General features: G+C 42.4%; 1 protein-coding gene across 1 annotated transcript; it reads right to left on the bottom strand.

The window, feature by feature from the left end:
- Positions 1–2,175: 2,175 nt before the first annotated feature.
- LOC128847128 (1,25-dihydroxyvitamin D(3) 24-hydroxylase, mitochondrial) lies at positions 2,176–16,156 on the bottom strand. The gene is made up of 12 exons (XM_054046470.1): positions 15,009–16,156; positions 14,592–14,782; positions 13,784–13,877; positions 12,994–13,090; positions 12,279–12,370; positions 11,372–11,483; positions 7,880–8,025; positions 6,711–6,877; positions 6,204–6,282; positions 5,226–5,420; positions 4,987–5,098; positions 2,176–4,010 (listed from the first exon to the last, which is right to left on the bottom strand). Exons 1-11 carry the CDS (start codon positions 15,279–15,281, stop codon positions 4,988–4,990), a joined length of 1,557 nt encoding a protein of 518 aa, XP_053902445.1. The 5' UTR covers positions 15,282–16,156; the 3' UTR covers positions 2,176–4,010; position 4,987.
- Between the last annotated feature and the right edge of the window lie 6,731 nt (positions 16,157–22,887).

Raw genomic sequence — 22,887 nt, 5'->3', positions numbered from 1 at the left:
AGGATTATATCTTCTGCTCTTGCAAGAACTCAAAACTATTCCATGCCTTCCTGTAGGGCTTTAGAATGACGTTAACTAATTTTGGAGAGAGAATGAACAGGTCCAATCTAGTGAGGGAGGTCACACTAGTGTGTGTATTGGGGAGAACCACATAGTGTTCAGACTGAAATATCTGCTGTAGATGTGAGAGTCAGATGACTGACTTGGTATGCACTGAGGCCTGATAAGAATGCAAATAGTGAAAGAGATTGCAGAGGGTAATTTTACAAGTTCCAAAGCATGCAAAGCCTACGCTGTAGGCTAGTACAAGTTCTGTGAATGGAGTGAAGGTTAAGAGACTGAAGGATGGATTGCTACATTTATTTCCCAAGATCTTTGGAAATTGTTATTCAAGCTTATAATATATCTCTACAGCTAGTAGAGGTAGGTCCAGTACTTTCAGGGCAATATTGTTTAATTGTTCATGCATTGTAATTCAAGGGTATACTCTGGTGCTACGATTTATTACTATTGGAGGAGGTAATGTAATAGGAGTGATAGAGGTTCCCATTACTCTTGAAGTCCATGACTTGAGTGGAGTTACACCAATTTACAGCAACTGAGCTGGCCTAGCAAATTATGTAATTTACACAATTGCACTAACAGGAACACTTTAGAATGTAGCCACTCTAAGATCAAAGTTTAGAGGTATCATTAAATTTTTGAACTTCCAAAGCTGGAATTTTAGTCAGTGGATGACGTAGATTGTCAGGATCAAGCCCAGAGGGAATGCTGTGAATTTGTATGATAAAAATACCACTGCATGAGTGAAAGTTACAGCTCTAGAGACAAGCATTCTTTGTTAGTGGGAACATCAAGAGCAGCAACTTATTGCAAGGCTTTTAAGGGCATATGCCTCATCATTTCTGCTTTGTCAGGGGTTTAATGTTGCCCATGAAAGGTATGCATTCCATCATTTTTAATAACTTGGGAAGAGACAGAAAATTAATTGATTGGGGGTTATATGCCAGCTTATCTGCATTTGATATTCTACATGCACTGTGTAATGATCTGGGGAATCAGTTTATGTACAACTTATGATTTTGAGCTGATACGAAATTGTTATACCATTGAATGCCTCAGTGTGTGGGAGCTGTCTGGGCTTTGGCATGTTTCTGCCAGACCAAAGACAAGAGTCATTTATGTAGACGGAAACATCTTGGAAAAATGAGTTGGCTGAAGCTAGACTAGTTCCTCCAACTTCTCTGCAATGAGGGGGAAGTGATGAGTGGAAATTCCCCAGGAGAAGAATAAATGATCCAGGTGTCAATGGTGGGACATGAACTTGAGATTCTCAGAAAGCTTTGGGCTGGAGAGAGGAAGAGATGAATATGTGTTCGTATCAAGGGGGTCAGATTTAATTGAGGGACCAGGGGGGGAGAGAGAGAGACTCTATGATTCTGAAGAGAAGTTATGCACTGCAGGAGAAGGATCCTGGCCACCTCAGAGGTCTCTGTCCTAAGCCCAAAGAACTCTCCAGAGTGGTGAAGAAACAGGCAGGATAATGCATATTGGTGTGCTTATTATTTTATCTGTCTTGTGCTATCTAAGTAAAAAGTAATTTGTTTTAGAATCCTATGCAAAGGTCATGAGTCTGTTTGCTTTGCTATCACATACCCCTGAAGAGGTGAACTGTTAACCCAGAGCGACCACGCAGTTGGTGTTCTGGGGGATGGTATGCTTAAGCTAAAGGGAAGTGTGAGGGGGCAGAACTAGTCTCAAGGCCTTGGCAGTTGGACCAGGGCATGTGTGTGTCTCAGCTCTCAGAAGGGGATGGTAGACAGAGAATCCGCACCCCAGAAGTGTGCCTAGATACTCCTGACAGGGGCAGACCTTGGACTTTTCAGACTCAGAAAGCTTAAAGCACAGAATGCCGAGTGAGGTGGGCCTCAAACACAACAGCCTGCTGAGTGTGAAGCCAGAGGGAGCTCTACCAGAGCTCTGTGTGTGATACAGTGGAATCAGATTTTGTCACGATTTATGGGGATAAATAGGGCCCCACCACTGATAATGTGATTTCTGGAGTTGGGGAAAATAATTATTCAGTAAGCTAGAGAAACTGTTTATATAAATTACAATGAAAGAATCGCCATATTTATTATATTAATAAAAGTGTTTAATAAAAATGGAAGACTGTTTTTATTTCTGGGGAAAAAAACACTATTTTATTACAAAATTGCATGGGAAGAGCAGGATGTTCACAAGTTTCTTTATACACTATAATACAGTTCTTTGAAATATGAACATAACCAGCTCCTAAAGAAAGGGAAACAAGCCTTTCTAGGAGGCAAACAGACTTTAAGTCTTTACATCTTTTCAAAGTATACAAATTAAAAAATAGGCTTCCTTTTAAAAAAAAAAAAAAAAAAAGCAATTTACATAATATACAAACTCTGTATTAGAAATAAGGTACACCTTAACGACATAAGGGGAAATATGCTAGTTACTATGTGCTGCATCACATGCAAGGCAATTACCACTTCAGACCCATTGATACAGATATTGAAATCCATGTGTAGTTTTACAAACTGTGATCCCCACAATAAACAACCCCCCTTGAAATATTTAGGATCCTTATTGTTTGTGGTGCTTTAAGATCTGAAAAATACATGTATTCTATATTGCTCATTTGACAAAATGCTGCCCTTGTTAAGATTTTAATTTGTATTGCAGTAACTCCTCAAGGCCTAGTTAAGTGGCCCCTTTGTGCTTTGTACTGTTTACACATATAACAAAAAGACAGTCACAGGCTCAGAGAGCTTACAATCTAAGGATGTAATGAGACAAATTGGGAGGGATGGCGGCGGGTGAGGGAACAGAAACATAAGAAACAGTGAGAGATTATGATTAGTGCAATAAGCAGCAGTCATAGCACATTAGCTGCCTAGCCATTTTCAAGTATTGTGTATGGCAGAGGTTCTCAAACTGTGGGTTGGGACCCCAAAGTGGCTCGGGACCCCGTTTTAATGGGATCGCCAGGACTGATGTTAGACTTGCTGGGGCCTGGGGCTGAAGCAAAAGCCCAAGTCCAACCATCCGGGCCAAAGCCGAAGCCCAAGGGCTCTAACCCCGGGTGGCGGGGCTCAGGCTTTGGCTTCGGTCCTGGGTGACGGAGATCAGGTTACAGGCTCCCCACCCGGGTGGTGGGGCTCGTGCTTCGGTCCCCGCTCCTGGGGTCGTATAGTAATTTTTGTTGTCAGAAGGGGGTCACAGTGACCCTTGTGTAGGTGTCACAGAGAAGCAGGGTTCAAATACATGGACAAGTCCATCTAAATGGCTTTGATCTTATTCTATGCTTTATAAGAGAAAACTCTTTTAAGGGGGAAATGTACTTCTATTATTTTCTTCATTAGTTCTTTTGTTAAAAGGTCATAAATTGACAGCCCTGCAGATGGAAATCCTCAACTGAATCCACAAAACTGGAACAGCCTGGGAAAGACTAAGGCAAGATTTCTTCACACTATCCCACCTCACCCTCAACCTAGCAGGACCATCTCACTCATGCCTGATTATTCCCAGGTACCCTCTGTGACACACATAGGATTGAGCCTAATTCCTTTCTCAAACACTGAACAACTTCCAGCTGGTAACACCCTTCACTCAGTACTGACTGGCACCCAATATTGAGTTCCACAGCCCACTATAAAACTCTCAAACAATGAATTTCCCTCAACTTTTCTGGTATTTGGGCCCACAGATGCAAAGATGCACAATATTTTTGTTCTTTCATTTTAGGATTGTGCAATGCATTTAGAAAAACCTGCTAACTGACACATTTTCATACAGTGTAAGGACTACATGAGTGTTTGTTGACTCTGTATTTCTGTCCTTCTCATCAGTGCATTGCTGAAGGCATGTCCATGGCGATTTCTCCAGTGGTTAGCACCTTATTGGCTTTGGCATTCCAGATTCACATGTGCTGTCACCAGAAAAGGCCGCAATAGCATGGTCTTTAGTCCACAGAAGACAATCTGGATAAACAGAGAGTCCATTCATGTAATGAACAGTTCTGTACAATCTAAGTATATGTTAAGCAGAGCTTAGAGTATGGTTAATATCCCTACTTAATTCACATAGGGTGAATTTTTCTCTTGTCCAATAGACTAGTAAACCGCCTATTAGCCATTTAAGTTCCACTTAAACCCTATTTTGAGGGCTTGGTTCTGGCTCAGATCTAAATCCACAAGAAACCAAATTTTCCAATTTACATTTTGCTTTAGTACAAGCTAAATCAGGCCTGTGTACAGCTGATTTTATAGTATCTTGGCTATTTGGAGCTGAAGTCTCACATAAATTCATGATACTTTGGCATCATCAAAATCAAAGCATAGCCTTATTTGACCTTGAATCTGAATTCCAAGATGTAATTTGAATCCAGCCTCCTGGACTGGCCCACCTTTATTAATAATTTAAGTGCTATGCAAGTGAAGATCAAGCAATTCTATTGCTTGTCTTGGTGTGTTTTGCCTTTATCGTCAGGATCAATTGTTTGCCATTGGTGAAACTAGATGGACCAACACTCTGATTTAGTACATTGGAAAAATTTAATGATATTTTCAAGATAATGCCTTCTTGAAATGCAGAAGAAAAACATCTATTGGATTCCAGCTAATGAATGTTATAATTGGGGGGGAAACGGGTGGGTTTTCGCTATGTCTGGAGGACAGAAGCAGACTGTTGTGGCCCATTGTATTTAATACAATCAAAGGCTGGAAAGCTATATCAATCTATTATGCAATTCCTAGCTTCTTTTGCAGTTTACAAGAGTTATTTAAAGGCAATGAAGCATAATGACCTCCAAGAAATATGAATCTTCATGCAATGATGTTAGATTGTACAGGCCAAAATCTGCTCTGCCTGAACAGGCCCACTGAATTTAGAAGTGGCATATTACTACATAGAGCAGAATGGAGTCTACTATGTTCCAATGGCACTTATCCACTTTACCTCATCGTCTTCTAAAGGCAATTGGAAGTTCTCGGCTGGGGATTAGTATTCCTGAATGCAGAGTTTCTACTGGCTTACTATCAGTTGCTATAATCTGATATTTGCGAACGAGCTGTAAAGACAAAAATATGAGTTACAGGATGCCAAGTATGACTTTGGCTCACTAGCTTAATCTTTTAATCATATAATCAGACCAGTTACTTGCTGTTTAAAGAATGTTGTAATGTAATAATATTTACCCAGCAAAGAGCTAAATGAAGTTGTAGTTCAGCTAAGCGACGCCCAATGCACATCCTCCTCCCAATACCAAAAGGAATATGAGCAAAAGGATTTATTATATTCTTCTGAAGCCAGCGCTCCGGTTTAAATGTAGTCCAGTCACTAAAGTACTCTTCATTGGATCCCAAGGCATGACTGTTTAACATCAACACTGTCTGGAAACAAAAGCAAAGGGAAAAGGTCAGTTAAGAACTTCTGGAATAATCAAGTGAGTCATTTTGTATTAATGGAAAAAGCTGATAAAAATGTGAAGCAAAAGTTATTTTCTCAAAAAAATAACATAGTACTTTTCTGGGTGTGTGAAACAATCTTCAAAGAGCAGACAGACACTGCCACCCAACAGATATGAAATAACAGAAAATATGAAGAATGTCTTGGAATCAACCCTAAAATTCTTTGGAAATATGAGCTAACTTTAGTTCCAGTGTAAGCAGGTGCAACTCCATTGATGCCAGTGGAGTTGCAACAGGACAGATTTTGAGAGCGGAGATTAGATAGAGAATTACTGTACTTCTTCCACGCTAGCTTTGTAGCCTATTGAGAAGTACCGAATCTAAGATGAAAAATAAGGAATAGCAGAATGGGGGGGAGGGGCAGACTGAGAAGAGTGAAAAATGAATGTCAGATTATTCCCTTTAAAATTTCACTCATTAATTTCATTAATCTAATTTTATCCCACATTTCAGTGGTTTTCAATTTCTGGGAAATCTTAATATTTTATCATTGTCAACATTCAGTTCCTTCATCTTTTTAGGTCTTAGCTCATGACTATGCTGTCTGAATGCTTCATAAAAGCTTCTCACCACCGTAAACGATGGGAACTAGTCTGTAACCAGCAAATGACCGAGTCATTTTCAAACTGGAGTGGTTACCCTGTATTGATAATTCTATTGTAAAATACTTATTTTAAGCTACCTACAGTAACAAATTCTACTCACCCCTTCAGGTAGCACATAGTCCCCAAGCGTTGTTTCTGTGTCAAGAGTGCGAGTGGTAAATGGCACAGATGGTGTTATCCTATAGTAAAATACATAAATTGAATTAATCTACCATGATTTTGTCTCCTCATAGATATGGGCAATATTTTACTCTGAACACCTAGGTGGTCATTTTGAAGTTATTATACCCACTAGTTTCAGAGTAGAAGCCGTGTTAGTCTGTATCTGCAAAAAGAACAGAAGTACTTGTGGCACCTTAGAGACTAACAAATTTATTAGAGCATAAGCTTTCGTGGACTACAGCCCACTTCTATATGCATCTGAAGAAGTGGGCTGTAGTCCACAAAAGCTTATGCTCTAATAAATTTGTTAGTCTCTAAGGTGCCACAAGTACTCCTGTTCTTTATACCCACTAGAATACCTTTCCCCTTTATGGCATATTAGATGACCATTGTGATCAAACAGAACCCATTTTGCTTTACTTAGAAGTTATCTAAAGAGTTCTACCTCATAGATTCTTTCAGACATGCTTTTAGGTAAGGCATTTTCTTCAGGTCCTCAGCATTTGGACTCTCATTAGCAGACACTGCACTCTGTATTTCCTGGAAAAGCTTCTGTTGAACGTGGGGATTGCGTGAAATGTTATACAGAGCCCACAGTAGACTATTGGCAGTCTGAAACATGACCAGAAAAGAAAGCACTGATGACTAAGACACAGAACATCAAGCAATATGACTATCCATATTATGTGCATAGTATGGCCAGCCTTCTCCCTTACGCTGGAAAACTCTTCAGTCTTGCCTAAGCCTAAAACAATGTGATCCTTCTGCCCATTGTTCTCTAAGGAACTGGGGAAAGCATAGTGAACAAGAACTGGGGAAAGGAGAATGTAAAAATATCACCATGTAGTTCTTTTAGGTAAAATTGCACATGCATCCTTGCAACTCAGTTTAAGTGACTATGCAGAGATTAGACTATATTAGATATTAGACTATGTTAGATATTTGATATCCTGCCCTTACTGGCAGAAAGGTTTGATAGAGCTGGAAAATTAGATAGATTTGATAGAGCTGAAAACTCCAACGAGAGACTGCTGAGCTGGAATTGATATGCAAACTTGACACAATCAACAAAGGATTGAATAAGGACTGGGAATGGCTGAGCCATTACAAACATTGAATCTATCTCCCCTTGTAAGTATTCTCACACTTCTTATCAAACTGTCTGCACTGGGCTATCTTGATTATCACTTCAAAAGTTTTTTTTTTTTTTCTCTTACTTAATTGGCCTCTCAGAGTTGGTAAGACAACTTCCACCTGTTTATGCTCTCTGTATGTGTGTATATATATCTCCTCAATATATGTTCCATTCTATATGCATCCGAAGAAGTGGGCTGTAGTCCACGAAAGCTTATGCTCTAATAAATTTGTTAGTCTCTAAGGTGCCACAAGTACTCCTGTTCTTTTTGCTGGAAAATTAGGTAACTGCTATGATACTAACTTCAGTGACTTTGAGGATGAGCATATTAAAAATGAGACCAACAACAAACATTCACAGCTCCATGTGTGTAATCTTGATGTGCACTGAACGTAGAGAACGGCCCTCAGTCTGGTATGTGATAGCTATCAGCAATGCCAGAATTACAACAAAACCTGCTGAAAACAAACCAGTTTTACCGTTTCAACTCCTGCAATCTGGAACTCTGTGATAGCAGCATACAGTTCCTTCTTGGAGAGTTGACTCCCAAAGTAAATGTCGCACAGGAAATCTTCACTGGGATTGGCAGAATATTTCTCCAGTCTTCTGTCAATTGAACACTTGGCTGGGGATAGACAGGGAGGAAGTGATCAGAAAGTTACTAAAAATTCATCAAAACTCAAAGGAAAAATATATTTACACCAGTGATCATGAGAGAGGAGACAATGTTTATTGAGCCACCCCACCAAAATAATTTTGCCCTTTTCATGTGAGTATCCCTTCCTGCACTGAAACAACCACATCCCCCCGTTATAAAAATCAGGGATGGCCAGAAGAAACTACTGAATATTAGACGGCATTCTGCCTTGTAGAACTATGAAAGAAGTCAATGACCTTTGATGTAAGCTACGCATTCAACTATGAATACATGGGTTGTAGCTAATTTAAGGATAAAGTTCATTGGCTTGGATATTCAAAGGGGACAATGAGATTTGGAAGTCAAGGAGAGTTGGGCATTATAGCACAGAAATATCCTAGGTGTTTTTTTGTTTTTGTTTTTAATTTTTGCAATGTGTTTATCCTGTGAAGGTAAATACCAGATCCCAAATTGATAAAGTCATTTTTCTTTGAACATAGTGTGCCAGATTTTGCCATCCTTATTCACAGTGAGTAGTACTTTGCTCAATGAGTAGCCTCATTGGGACTAGTTATAAGAAAGACACAATTCAACACAACACACAGATTAAAAAGCAATGAAATGAGCATGCACCAAACTGGGCATGGTGAAGTGGTGTATATTTTCCTCTATCATACAACAGGTATGAACCTTAAATATGAATCACTGTATAATTGTGGGAATAAATATTCCGGTCAGTGTTACAATAATCTGAGCTACACAACCTTGCTTAATTTTTAACTTAAATGTTCACAGGCTGTCTGAAAGGGGAAAAACCACATCTTAATATCTGAGTATCAGGGGGTAGCCGTGTTAGTCTGTATCTACAAAAACAACAAGGAGTCTGGTGGCACCTTAAAGACTAACAGATTTATTTGGGCATAAGCTTTCGTGAGTAAAAACCTCACTTCTTCGGATGCATAGAGTGAAAGTTACAGATGCAGGCATTATATACAGACACATGGAGAGCAGGGAGTTACTTCACAAGTGGAGAACCAGTGTTGACAGGGCCAATTCAATCAGGGTGGATGTAGTCCACTCCCAATAATAGATGAGGAGGTGTCAATTCCAGGAGAGGAAAAGCTGCTTCTGTAGTGAGCCAGCCACTCCCAGTCCCTATTCAAGCCCAGATTAATGGTGTTGAATTTGCAAATGAATTTTAGTTCTGCTGTTTCTCTTTGAAGTCTGTTTCTGAAGTTTTTTTGTTCAATGATAGTGACTTTTAAATCTGTAATAGAATGACCAGGGAGATTGAAGTGTTCACTTACTGGCTTATGTATGTTACCATTCCTGATGTCCGATTTGTGTCCATTTATTCTTTTGCGGAGGGACTGTCCCGTTTGGCCAATGTACATGGCAGAGGGGCATTGCTGGCACATGATGGCATATATGACATTAGAGGATGTGCAGGTGAATGAGCCCCTGATGGTGTGGCTGTAGTGTCCACTTCCTGGACACTACAGTACAAATAATTGATGGTCACATAAACACCACCCTATACCGGAAACCTACTGATCGCTATACGTACTTACATGCCTCCAGCTTCCATCCAAGACACATCACACGATCCATTGTCTACAGCCAAGCCCTAAGATACAACCGAATTTGCTCCAACCCCTCAGACAGAGACAAACACCTACAAGATCTTTATCATGCATTCGTAAAACTACAATACCCACCTGGGGAAGTGAGGAAACAGATTGACAGAGCAAGACGGGTACCCAGAAATCACTTACTGCAGGACAGGCCCAACAAGGACAATAACAGAACACCACTGGCCATCACATACAGCCCCCAGCTAAAACCTCTCCAGCGCATTATCCACGATCTACAACCTATCCTGGAAAATGATCCCTCACTCTCACAGACCTTGGGAGGCGGGCCGGTCCTCACTTACAGACAACCCCCCAACCTGAAGCAAATACTCACCAGCAACTACACACCACACCACAGAAACACCAACCCAGGAACCTATCCCTGTAGCAAACCTCGTTGCCTACTCTGTCCCCATATCTACTCTGGCAACAGCATCAGAGGACCCAACCACATCAGCCACACCATCAGGGGCTCATTCACCTGCACATCCTCTAATGTCATATATGCCATCATGTGCCAGCAATGCCCCTCTGCCATGTACATTGGCCAAACGGGACAGTCCCTCCGCAAAAGAATAAATGGACACAAATCGGACATCAGGAATGGTAACATACATAAGCCAGTAAGTGAACACTTCAATCTCCCTGGTCATTCTATTACAGATTTAAAAGTCACTATCATTGAACAAAAAAACTTCAGAAACAGACTTCAAAGAGAAACAGCAGAACTAAAATTCATTTGCAAATTCAACACCATTAATCTGGGCTTGAATAGGGACTGGGAGTGGCTGGCTCACTACAGAAGCAGCTTTTCCTCTCCTGGAATTGACACCTCCTCATCTATTATTGGGAGTGGACTACATCCACCCTGATTGAATTGGCCCTGTCAACACTGGTTCTCCACTTGTGAAGTAACTCCCTGCTCTCCATGTGTCTGTATATAATGCCTGCATCTGTAACTTTCACTCTATGCATCCGAAGAAGTGAGGTTTTTACTCACGAAAGCTTATGCCCAAATAAATCTGTTAGTCTTTAAGGTGCCACCAGACTCCTTGTTGTTTTAATATCTGAGGATACAGTATATTTTGTTAATTTCAAAGGCCAGTAGAACCAAAATCAACAGGAACAGCTGTTCAAAAGAATCATACAGTGCTCTGTCACTTTGGGCGTCTCAGGACCTGCATTTATAAGGTTATTGAATTTCAGCTTCATCATAATTCTTTAACTCTTAACATACATCTCTCTGTAGCATGCAAACTCTTTGTCTCTCAAGAACAGCCTTAAGAACATGGTGCACTCTGCTACCTACCTCTCTCAAATGTGCTGAGTTTTATGCAATATCCTGCTTTCAATCTGTTTACCTTTCTTTAGAGACTAACGTGGAACCACCAATTAAGCTGTTCCCGGACTGTTGGGCCTTTCCCAAACTGATGGGTTTTCCCTATGCATCATTTGTTTACAGACAAAGCAAAGTGTTAGTCATAACTAAGTCCGAGTCAAGTAAACTTGGTGGGAGCAGTGTAAACAGTGTTCTCACATCCTGAGTTAGTGGTTTGGAGTAAGAAGCAAAAGTGCCTTATGTTGCACTTTGTTACACTTCAAAGCTGCTGATTGCTGTCCTTCTCACAATTATAAGTGAGTGAATTCCTAGTAGGAATTCCCAGTAGTTCATAAATGTGGGATTTATATTTAAAAATTACCTGTTTTAAAGATATTGTCCCATGCGTTGGTATGAGCTTGCCAGACTTTTGTGTTCAGACTTTTATGAAGTTCAACTGGGGTCACCATCATCATCCCAAAAGTACTCATCATCTGTAACGAAGAAGAAAAAACACACCTTTGTTCACTCTGAGTTATCACCAATCAGTTATGCTTTGTGAAAAAAGGTGGATTAACAAAAAGAAATAAAATTCTCACTGTAGCTCAGAATTGTGGTTCTGATGGGGTGTCTATCTTGGACAGAAAGGATTCATGTTTGAACTAGGACCACAGCAAGTGTGCTGTAAAAAGTGAGTAAGCATGCATCTGTTATGCACAAAATCCCCTACATCTGCACATGCAAATAAGAAATTTTAACAATGTCACATAGGCATGACACCCCAACTAAGGTAATGAAGTTGCATCATAAGTGCCTATTCTATAGAGAAAAGATTTAATAGTAGCCCAAACATGTTTCTAGGGTTGGTTTATGATTTTATACCCTTTTTTTGGTACAGTTTAGTCAGAAGGCAAATTTGGCAGTTAGATGTCCAGTTACCTGCTTTGGACATGTAAATATGTGGCTTTGCAAGTGCAAAGTTGTAAATGTATAGGCAATGTTTGAAAAAATGTGCCTGGAATTCATGTCTGTTTTATTATGTGCCCTGGAAATTGGGGAGTGAAGCAACAAAATAAAACTCACTAATTCAGTGCACTGATTTAAAAAAAAAAAAAAAACAGTACTCTGTCGCAGGAACTGTGTTTGTATGTAGAGCAGATGATGAGCACTGTGCTTAAGGACTAAAGTCCAGCTCCTCAAAGCTATTTAGACACCTAATTCCCATTGATTTCAACAGGAGTTAGGTGCCTCATTGCCCTTGAGGATCTGGGCCTAAGCCTTCTCCATACCGTTTTTACAGCCTTGATGAAGTTCAGGCCTTCTTCTCCCACATCCTGCTGCAGGAGTCCAAACCTCTTCCCATACAACACCAAGCAGATACCTGTGATTTAATATATATGTGTAGTTACACAAGAGCATCTAGACTAGTATCCACCACTTACTCAATTAACCTTCTGAAAAATATTCTTAGTTCTAAGATACATTCTTATGCACAAACAAAAGCCTAGATACTTCAGGGTAGTTCAAGATTCCCTCTGTACCGGCTGGCTCAAACTCAGTGGGATTCCAATATCGCAGCAGGGAAATCTAATCATGACAGCCATGGGAAGTGGAGCTCTTTCCAGGGAAGGCTTGCCACTGATCCCTTCCTTTAAGTGGCATCTCTTACTGTGCACATCACAGTCACCTTATTTGTCAAATGAGTTATTGGGATTCCCTAATGCACATTTAAGGGGATTTTGAATGTCCTATTAAAGATGCATGTCTTTTTTTTTTTTGCATCAGAGCTTTATTATCAAAATCTATTTTTTTGCCATTGTTAGCAAACATCATAAAATCAGAAGTTAGGGATGGAGGAGACCTTTTAGCCACATCTAATCCAACCCTGTGGGACTAGCACAGGATTGTTGCCTATACTATAGTCGCTAACATTTAGTCCAAATTAAAATGTCATAACAGGTGTTAATATGAATGTAATTTTCAATTATAAAGAAGAAAACTTACTTTCAAAGGACCATTTGTTGAATTCTGAATATATGTCTTCAATTTCACCATTGTGGTTACAAAGATCATCTATTCTATGCATGAAATCCACCAGGACCTAAATGATGGGAGAAAAATTTTGGAGCCAAGTTTAGCTTCTCGATCCTAAGCAGAGTGTTTGAACTGCTTATCTAGTACTCTTCAAGTTCAACAGAGACAGGTTTCAGAGTAGCAGCCGTGTTAGTCTGTATCCACAAAAAGAACAGGAGTACTTGTGGCACCTTAGAGACTAACAAATTTATTAGAGCATAAGCTTTCGTGGACTACAGCCCACTTCTGGGCTGTAGTCCACGAAAGCTTATGCTCTAATAAATTTGTTAGTCTCTAAGGTGCCACAAGTACTCCTGTTCTTTTTTTGTTCAACAGAGAGAATCTCAAAGCAGTGGATAAATATTTTTAAAAGATTATTCTATAAGGGGAGTTACAATTGTAAATTCTGGTGGATTTGTATCAGAATAGATGACTAAAGTACAGAATAGTTACAGCAACATATTTAAGGGAAGAATACTACAAAGCACCACAGTAATTCTCATTGCTTCTTATGGTATCTAGAGGTTGACCAGGGCCTTAGCCATCAGCTTCTCAGTTTGTACTGCTTTGGGATCAGACTCTTGTGCAGTCTTTGTGTACAGTTTTATCCCGCATGATAGTAAAAAGTGTACCACCTAATGTTGTTGTAAGAGTTAGTTGCATACAAAATGATTAAACGGAAGAGGAAAAGATAGTTCACACATCCTTCAGCATGAAGTACCTCATTGACTGTGGTATCCAGTTTCACGATTTCTGTGGGCTTCATTAACTTCTTTTGAAAGGCACTTCTTACTCTCTGCCAGTCCTTTCCTTCTCTAGATTCAATAACGGAAAAAAAAAAAAAAAAAAAAAAAAAGAGCAAAGTTAAAAACGAAGCAACTACAATGTCCAAGCTTAATCAAACGATTGCAAATTGGGAGCATATTTGCTAACAGCATTAAGGTATCAATACATCTTCATCACATTAAAAAGTAGCAGAGAAAAGAATAAGAAACAGATCCAAAGTATAATAAGTACAGTTATGTCTGGTTAATGATCATGCCATCACTTCAGAGGAAATAGCTTCCAGCGGGTAAGGATGCAAAGAGAAGCTAAAGCACAGCTGGTCTGAATGGAAGCTAAATACTACACGTTTAATGACAGTGGGAGGTTTATAGCATCACTGCAGTGTAAGCAAGTTGGAAATCGCCTTTTGCCGGGATAGGCACCTGCCTTGAGCAAGGCAGAGCCGTTGCAAACAAGATCGATTTTCCAGCCTCTGAAATGGGGCTTTGCCATCATTGCTGGCACCTCGCTGTATTTACACAGCATGCCCAGCAGCTTTATCAGCTGTGCGGCTGTTGCGCCCGTTCTCCTCTTTGCATCCTTGATTTCACCGAGTCCCGCGCTGGATCGGTCTTCATCTTTGCAGGGAGGTTAAGGGCGCAGACAGTGCAGCAAGTTATTTCTCACATCCCGCTCACGGATTTCACTGCTCAGGTGCTCTTCCCTGCCCACCCCGAGATGCTCAGATCCCCATCTCCACTTACAGGATCAGCAGCCCGTAGCCCTCGTCTCTGTAGTCCCGGTAGGCTTTCCAGGGCTTGATCTCCAGCCTCTGGGGGTAAGCGCTCTCTTTCCGGTACAGAGCTTCTAACAAGCAGGGGGCTCCGATGTGAACTGAGTCAAAGGCGCCCAGCTTCATGCGGAAAATCTTCCCAAATGCTCGGTGGTAATCAGCCTAGGACAAGGAGACAGCAGCAGGAGAGTCCCAGGTGAGCGCCCTGAACAGCCCAGCTGCGATGCCCTCCCTTCCCTCTCCTATATGCGTGGCCCCAGGCGAAGTACATCGGGAGCAAGGCAGACCCCCTGCGCGCGGCTTAGCCACCACCGCCCACCCCAGGAGCCCTCTGGGCGCCTCCCTCCGCAGCCTCCCCCCTCCAGCCCCAGCTGATGGTTATTTTTACCAGCGTCTCGTGCTGTTTCTTGAGCCCCCCTTTCCAGAGGACGTCCGGCAGACTGCCCAGCAGGGGCCAGTTGGTGGGGCCGGGCAGGGCGGAGAGGGGGTGCCCCCGGCAGTGAGGAGGCGGCTCGCTCGGCGCCACCTCCTCCGCCTTAGGGTGGAAGGCGCAGGCGGAGGATGTGGGCAGTCGGGGTTGCTGATGCTGCTGCTGCGTGCTGGCATCTCTCAGCGTCAGGAAGGACCTGAGCAGCGGGGCTCTCTTCAAGGGGGAGCTCATCACTACGGGTGTGGGTGCAAAGGGGCTGGTCGGGGGGGACCTGGCCGGGAGAGGCAGGTGGCCTTGCGGGGCTGCAGGTGGCAGAGGGGTCCTGGCTGCAGGTGGCAGAGGAGCCCTGGCTCTCAGGTGGCAGAGGGTCCCGGCTCTCAGGTGAAGAGAGGCTCTGGGTGCAGGTGGCAGAGGGTCCCTGGCTCTCAGGTGCAGAGAGGCTCTGACTCTGGATGTCAGAGGGTCCCTGGCTCTCAGGTGCAGAGGGGCTCTGGGTGGAGGAGGGTGCTGGCTGCAGGTGGCAGAGGGTCCCTGGCTCTCAGGTGCAGAGGGGCTCTGGCTCTCAGGTGGCAGATGGGCTCTGGGTGGAGGAGGGTGCTGGCTGCAGGTGGCAGAGGGGCTCTGGCTCTCAGGTGGCAGATGGGATCTGGCTGCAAGCTACTCTCCCAGAGATGCTGCTGCCCTCTCTCCCGCTCTGTGGTTTCCCATAGTCCGGCGGAGATGTGCGTATATATAGCACTTGGGGATGTCTGTTGGACTTTAACTTGGGACCAATAGGAGAGCTGCGTGGGGCGGGTCGGGACTCCGGTGGCGTGGCCCCGGGACCCCGCGGCGGGGCAGGCGGTTCATTACGGGGGTCAGCTGACTGCGGGTGAGGGAGTGTATTATCAGACAGTGCCGCTCTCGCCCTGCGCTGGTGCTGAGCGCGCAGCAGCATCTGCTGAAGGCGCTGCCCTGAGTCTGCCCTTCCTTGAAATCAGAATCCGCTTGGTGCTAGAAGGGGGGGGCAGAGGGGACAAATCGGAGAGGAGGGTGGGTAGAATTTGTGCAGGGTGGCCCCCAAACCTCCGGAGGATGGTAAAATTGATGAAGGAAGCCAAGGGGAAGGAGAAAGTCCGATAGCTAGACAATGTCAGGGGTAGGGTGACCAGACAGCAAGTGTGAAAAATGGGGACAGGGGATGGGGGGGGGGGGGTAATAGGAGTCTATATAAGAAAAATACACAAAAATCGGGACTGTCCCTATAAAATCAGGACATCTGGTCACCCTAGTCGAGGCAGGAGCTGGGGATAAGAGAGGAAAGGAGGGGCAGGAGAAACCTGGGATGGGCAGGAGATCAGTTACCGAATTGCTTTGGTTGAGTAGGGGTGGCAGAGGCGTTTGTGTTCCTGGATGGATGCACTCTCTCCCCCGCGGCTGTGCTGTTAAAGGCATAGTATAGCCTACTGCCCAGGTAAGGCAGATCTTCTCTATCTGGAATGATGTCCCGAGCTGCCTAAGGAGACTTGATTCAGCGAAATATTTTACACATACACCAGCCTAAACATGTTCATGGTTACCATAGCTGTCTTTGGTGTTTTGGTGTCCTAGAGAGCTGAGGGAGGTGTGACATACCTGCATATGGCCTCACGGCAGTTTATCTATTTATCTTCCCTGCAGTGTTTGAAAAAGCATTCAGAAATAATGGGCTACAGTAATGATAATTACCAGCATGAAAGGAAGAGTTTAAGACAACTAGAGAGATGTATCATTTATGATTTTCAATATGCTGCACAAAATGAAAAGAATTCTATGACATTTCATTTTTGAAATAAATATCACATCTTACCAATAAATTGGATTTCTATTTCCATAACTTTTCTCATTAAAAAAACCAGATTACATCATATTTATTTTGTTGTTTGCTTGGAGAGCTGCTGTACCTATTGCAACTATATCAATTGTCCAAACAACAAATGATGATGTCGAGAGAGAGAAAGAGAGAAAAAATGAGGTATATGCATACCATACAGGAGAGGGCAGGTTAGGAAACAGAAAATAACTTTTCAGAGCATAAGAATAAAGGTCATGATCCAGTATCCAGAAAGTAACATATACATCTGGACACCATGGAAAAATTGGGATAAGGATCAGGCTTGTATTAATAATGATAATTAGTCATTAATACTAACATTTGAAATGCAGCTAATAGTCATAATTTGGTTACAGATCATATGTATAGAGAAAAATAAAAGCATATGCATTAATTCTAGCAAAAAGTTTAAAAATATAATAATGTAAGAGTTTATTCCAATAATAATTTGAATTATTTCTCTGTCATCATTTTTTAAATTGACTGATTACTTTTCAAAGTCATTTAATAATGAAAGAGTATATCTGCCTGAAATATTCAGATTAATTCTATGTATAGAAATTTATATGTAATACTTATGTGACTAACTCAGTCTTATAGTTTAATAGTTATTTTGTTGATACATATTTTATTAAGATATTGACATTATACACATTAATAACAATTATAACATATATATAGTTTAATATACATGCAACCAAACAAAACTTAACGTTGAATCACTATATTAAAATGTGTTTATATGTTGTCAAATATATTTTATTTATGTCCACATTTAAAATTCAGATTTAAAACATTTAAAATTAAAAAAGCAATGAATAAAGGTGAGTAACAAATTCTGACAGAGACCCTCCTCCTTCATAATTTGCTACCCAAATGCCTATGAACAAGCAAATGCAGTTAAAAATGGTACACCTGCCGTGTCAGTTTTTTTCTACCAGTAGAAAATTCCCTGATAAGAAGCCATTTCTGATACTGCTGCTATAGTAAAATCTGATGTGAAGCAGTTTGTGATAATACACTGTGCTACCTGACCTCTGAGGCAGCAGTTCAAGCCAGGGCCTGGCACTGGAGATCGTGAGCAGAGGTGAAGCAGTTCACAGCGTGTGTGTATGTGTGTGCACTCATCTCTCCTCTCTCTCCCTCTCACAGGGCAAGAGCCACAGAGGCTGGAACTGCAGCTGTGAGTGAGGGAGTCACGTGCAATCCAGAGGCTTTGCGTGAAGGGCAGACGCTAAACTATAGAGGCTTGATTCCTTTTTTACCTCTCTTTATCTGTGGTTGCATTTCATATGTCAATATCTATTCCCCCTGTGCCTCTTTCTAGCTCACTGTGAAATGGAAGAGTCTGGGGATGGCTGCAGTGTACATGGGATAACCAGACAGAAATAGCTGGAGGCAAGGGGGTTGCCTATGAGATCTCACTGGAGATCAGTGTATAAAGAATATTTGTTCGTGTGTCTCATAATCAGACCAGTGAAGAAAATAGAAGGGGGCGGGGGGCGGGGGAGGGGAAACCAGTGATTACTGCAGAGATAAAACAGCAACAACACAACAAAGGCAGCATTAAGCAAAGACACAAAACCTAGCCCCTGGGCTTTACTATTAATTCTTTAAAACAGTAAAGCAAAACACCACATTCACCCCTACCTTTAGTGAATTTATTGCATGGGGAAAGACACTAGATGGGTTACCCTGGTGAATGAAGTGATCTAGCCACAGAATCAGAGTATGCCAGAGACATGCCTTGCCAAGATGCCTCAGAATTAGAGCTGGTCAAAGGGTTCCCAAAAAGGGGAGGAGGCAAAAGTGGATAATTCGGTGTGATTTGTTGTTGTTTTTCAACCAGTTCCACTCAAAACACATCCTGCTCCAGGTCTAAATGGTGGGGAAATTGTCTCTGTGCCACATTTGATACTTGGTCCTTCTGGTGAGACAGATAACAAAAAGGACAATCAGTGCCCACTGAGGCCTTGGCTGCACTCAGGACTTCCCAGCGCTGCCGCGGCAGCGCTGTGAAGCACAAGTGTAGTCACATCGCCAGCGCTGCGAGAGCTCTCTCGCAATGCTGTATGTACTCCACCTCTCTGAGGGGAATAGCTTGCAGTGGTGCGAGCGAGCGTGCAGCGCTGATTACACTGGCGCTTTACAGCGCTGTACTCGCTGCGCTCGGGGGGGGGAGGGCATTTTCACACCCCTGAGCGCAGCAAGTTGCAGTGCTGTACAGCACCAGTGTAGCCAAGGCCTGAGTTGGTGGTTTTGTGACATTGACAGCTGTCTTTTAGGAACCAGACTGAGAACATTGAACTCACTTATTTAAATGGTCACAACTTGGTCTCTGCAAAAATGATCTTCTTAGAAAGAGTCTGAAATGGGCAAGACTAGACAAATCAAATTTTCCATAATTCTGGCTAATCTGAGGGAGGAAACGACCTGTTAATATGCAATCCACTCCTCTGTTAAGCAATTTTAAAATTATGTAATGGAAAAGGGTTTTATTTCAGTTCTATGGGTGTGAGGTAGTTCACTGGCAGGAAAGTCGCTACATCCACAGCTCAGCGAGTTCAGGATCTGCAAGAGCTAATGATTTTCTCAAATTTTGTTAAAATGCAGTGCTAAGAGTATTTTCAAACAACAGCTATTCCTTTCCGCCCCTCCTGTAGGGATCTCACAAAAAAACAGCTTGATTGAGTAGCTGTGTCACTCTTTGAATATATCTATGAAAATGAAAATAAATAAATAAATAAATAAATAAATGTATTCCAAAGTACATGATACAACATTCCTCATTTAGGGCCTGATCTAAAGTGAAGTTCACAGGAGTCTTTCCACTGACTTTAATGGGCTTTGGTTCAGGCACTGAGACCAGAGCAGTTGAAGCAAGAGCTATGGGGTGAAATCAGGGGCGGCTCCAGGGGCAGCTCCAAGCAGCAAGTGCGTGCCTGGGGCGGCAAGCCGCGGAGGGCGGCGTGCCGGTTGCTGTGAGGGCGGCAGTCAGGCAGCCTTTGGCGGCATGCCTGCGGGAGGTCCGCCGGTCCCACGGTTTCGGCGGCAATTCGGCGGCGGGTACGCCGAAACCGCAGGACCGGCAGATCACCTGCAGAAACGCCGCCGAATCCACGTGACTGTGGACTGCCCACAGGTGTGCCGCTGAAGGCCGCCTGACTGCCATGCTTGGGGTGGCAAAAAAGCATAGAGCCACCCCGGGTGAAATCATGGCCCCACTGAAGTCAATGGCAAAACTCACATTGACTTCAAGGGGGCATGAGTTCACTCATAATTTCTTGTTTTTAATTCTTATTACTTTCCAGAGTAATCTTGTGTTGTCATATTATAGACTGAGTGGGAAAACAAAGAGGTTTTATAAGAAGCATCCCTGAAGTAGCCAAACACAGCAGGTTGAAAGCATTTACAAACATAGGTTGACATTATAGGCTAGATTTTATTCAGGCACCAATATACATGTCTAGATTTTCAAAAGAGCTCAATATGTTGGCTATATTTTGGGCACTGAGCTCTTTTAAACTCTAACCCTTATTTAGATGCCTAAAAGGGAATTGATCATTTCTGAAATCTGCATGTATTCATAGTCAGGCAGCTTTCTGCTTCTGAGGGCTGAGCTGTGTAAACCTAACAGAGTCAGTTGCAAACAAAAAGAAACATTATGCAGCTCTGCATTACACTGTGACAAGGATGGTATAATTTGGCCATGAGGGGGAAATACTCTTTGAAGATGAGTAATAAATATTTTTGAGTATCAGAGGGGTAGCCGTGTTAGTCTGAATCTGTAAAAAGCAATAGAGGGTCCTGTGGCACCTTTAAGACTAACAGAAGTATTGGGAGCATAAGCATCTTCAGATGCATCTGAAGAAGTGAGGTTCTTACCCACGAAAGCTTATGCTCCCAATACTTCTGTTAGTTTTAAAGGTGCCACAGGACCCTCAAATATTTTTGAGCCATTTCTGCTAGGCTTACCCCTTTGCTAGAGAAAACTTGCCTTTTCTTCTCTCTGAATCTTGTATGACAAGTCCATAGCCAAGGCAGATGTGCCAGTGTTAACAAAATTGCTTTTAACTAGGTTTTGGGAGAGGTATAACAGAATAGCATAGCCATTTGCAGCATAAAATATTTAATCAGTCACATACAAAATACACATAATTGGCAGTCCCATCACATGGGCAACAGTAGTAAAATTCTTCTTTGAAGAAAACATAGAGTCTCAAATCAGTGAATAAATCCACAGGTCAAGAAAATTAATATGATTTTAAGACTTAATTTAAGTCTTGCAGTTGTAGTAAAGAAGCTGAGTTTTTAAGATATTGTGAGTCTGAATAATTGCCTTGGGATCAGGAAGGAATTTTTCCCATTGGGCCAAATTAGCAGAGCTCACTTTCATCCCAGCTTAATGGAGGCACAATTTGGTCAGCAAAGAGTAGGACTTAAACATTTATATTAGGAATTTGTAAGACTGTTTAGTTTGTTGCAATATGCAGCCAGTGTCCACCGTGGATAAAGGCCAAAAGGGTCAGCTCCAAGAGGTAATAGAGATCTGGGATTTTGTTGATGAACATTGTGCCTATGGAAGAAGAGGAGACATGAAGTCTTTGCAGACAGAGGTCCTCCTTTGGTACCCTTCTACAAACCCCTCAAAGAAGTAAAGGTGAGAGGATTCAGAACTGAGTTGAGTTCTAGTGAAAGGTTGAGGACTATATACCTGGCGTTCTGGATTGTTTGGTTAAATGGGATCTCTACAACCCCGCACTAGACTTACTTAAATGCCTGGTGTGACAAAGTGGGAATGTTCTTAATGTGTTCTTTGAATACTGAGTGGGGAGTATTGACCCGGGAAGGTGGCAGGGAAGTTTTACTGGGACTGTCTGCATTGAGGATGGGAGAGTTTCTTTGAGGGAATATACCTGAGCATGTAACATGAGAACCCAGGAGAGGGGTTAGAGGCCAGGTAACACCTCTGCCCGGGAAACTGGACAAAGGCTGGGGGAGGAGCTGGGGGGAGACTGAGTGAGCGGCCCGGAGGGAGTTTCAGTTTGGAGCTGGCTGGGAAAATGGAGGGGAGCCCAGATGGGGCTCTGGCCTCCCAATGGGGCTCTGGCCTCCCTGCCCCCCCAAGATGGACCTAACTGAGGGAGTCCTGTTGTCTGTACCTGCAAGACCTGTCTTGGACTGTGTTCCTGTCGTCTAAATAAACCTTCTGTTTTACTGGCTGGCTGAGAGTCACGGTAAATCACAGGAAGCCGGGGGTGCAGGGCCTTGTCTCCCCCCCACACTCCATGACACCTGGTATTTGAGAAACGGGGGAGGTGGGAAGTATGGAACCCTTTCCCGGTATTAAGTTAATAAAGTTGTGGCCTGCTGATTAAATCCATCCTTGTGTCTGTCTTTATTCACATACTTCTTCATCAACATCCTTCCATAAAAGCAGGATTCACCTCCCATTGATTACTGTTTGTACTTACCCCACCCATGCTTTTTGCTGTGATCTGTAATCATTTTTCTTGTATTTTCAATCTAATTCAATTTATATGTCCCAAAGGGCAGGGATCTGATCTTTTATTATTTGCTTGTAAAGCATTGTTTATGTTGCTGTATAAATAATAACCACAACCCTTGATTGCAGATGTTAACATGACAGATTGGAGCCCTGAATGGAAAATTAAATTGCTCTTTTTCTTAATATTACAATCGATTCTGCTAGTTTTCCTTAGGATACAGTGGGCCACATTCTGACCTTATGGGAAAATGGTGTGAAATACACATTAGTAAGTGGGTTTGAAGGAATTTAAATCGGTGTAATTTATGATCTGTGGCTCAGAAGGGCAGGGTGTAGAAGGAAAAGAACTAAGGGGATGGAAAAAGGTGTAACTTTGGCCTCGTCTACATGAGAAAGGTTTGCAGGTATAGCTATAGGGGCAAATTCCCCTAGTGTAGATGCAGCTTGTAGCACAAACGAGTTCTTTTACTGTACCA

The sequence above is a fragment of the Malaclemys terrapin genome, chromosome 12 (genome assembly GCF_027887155.1).
Source record: "Malaclemys terrapin pileata isolate rMalTer1 chromosome 12, rMalTer1.hap1, whole genome shotgun sequence".
Lineage (NCBI taxonomy): Eukaryota > Metazoa > Chordata > Testudines > Emydidae > Malaclemys > Malaclemys terrapin.
This window is presented reverse-complemented; position numbering and strand designations above follow the sequence as displayed.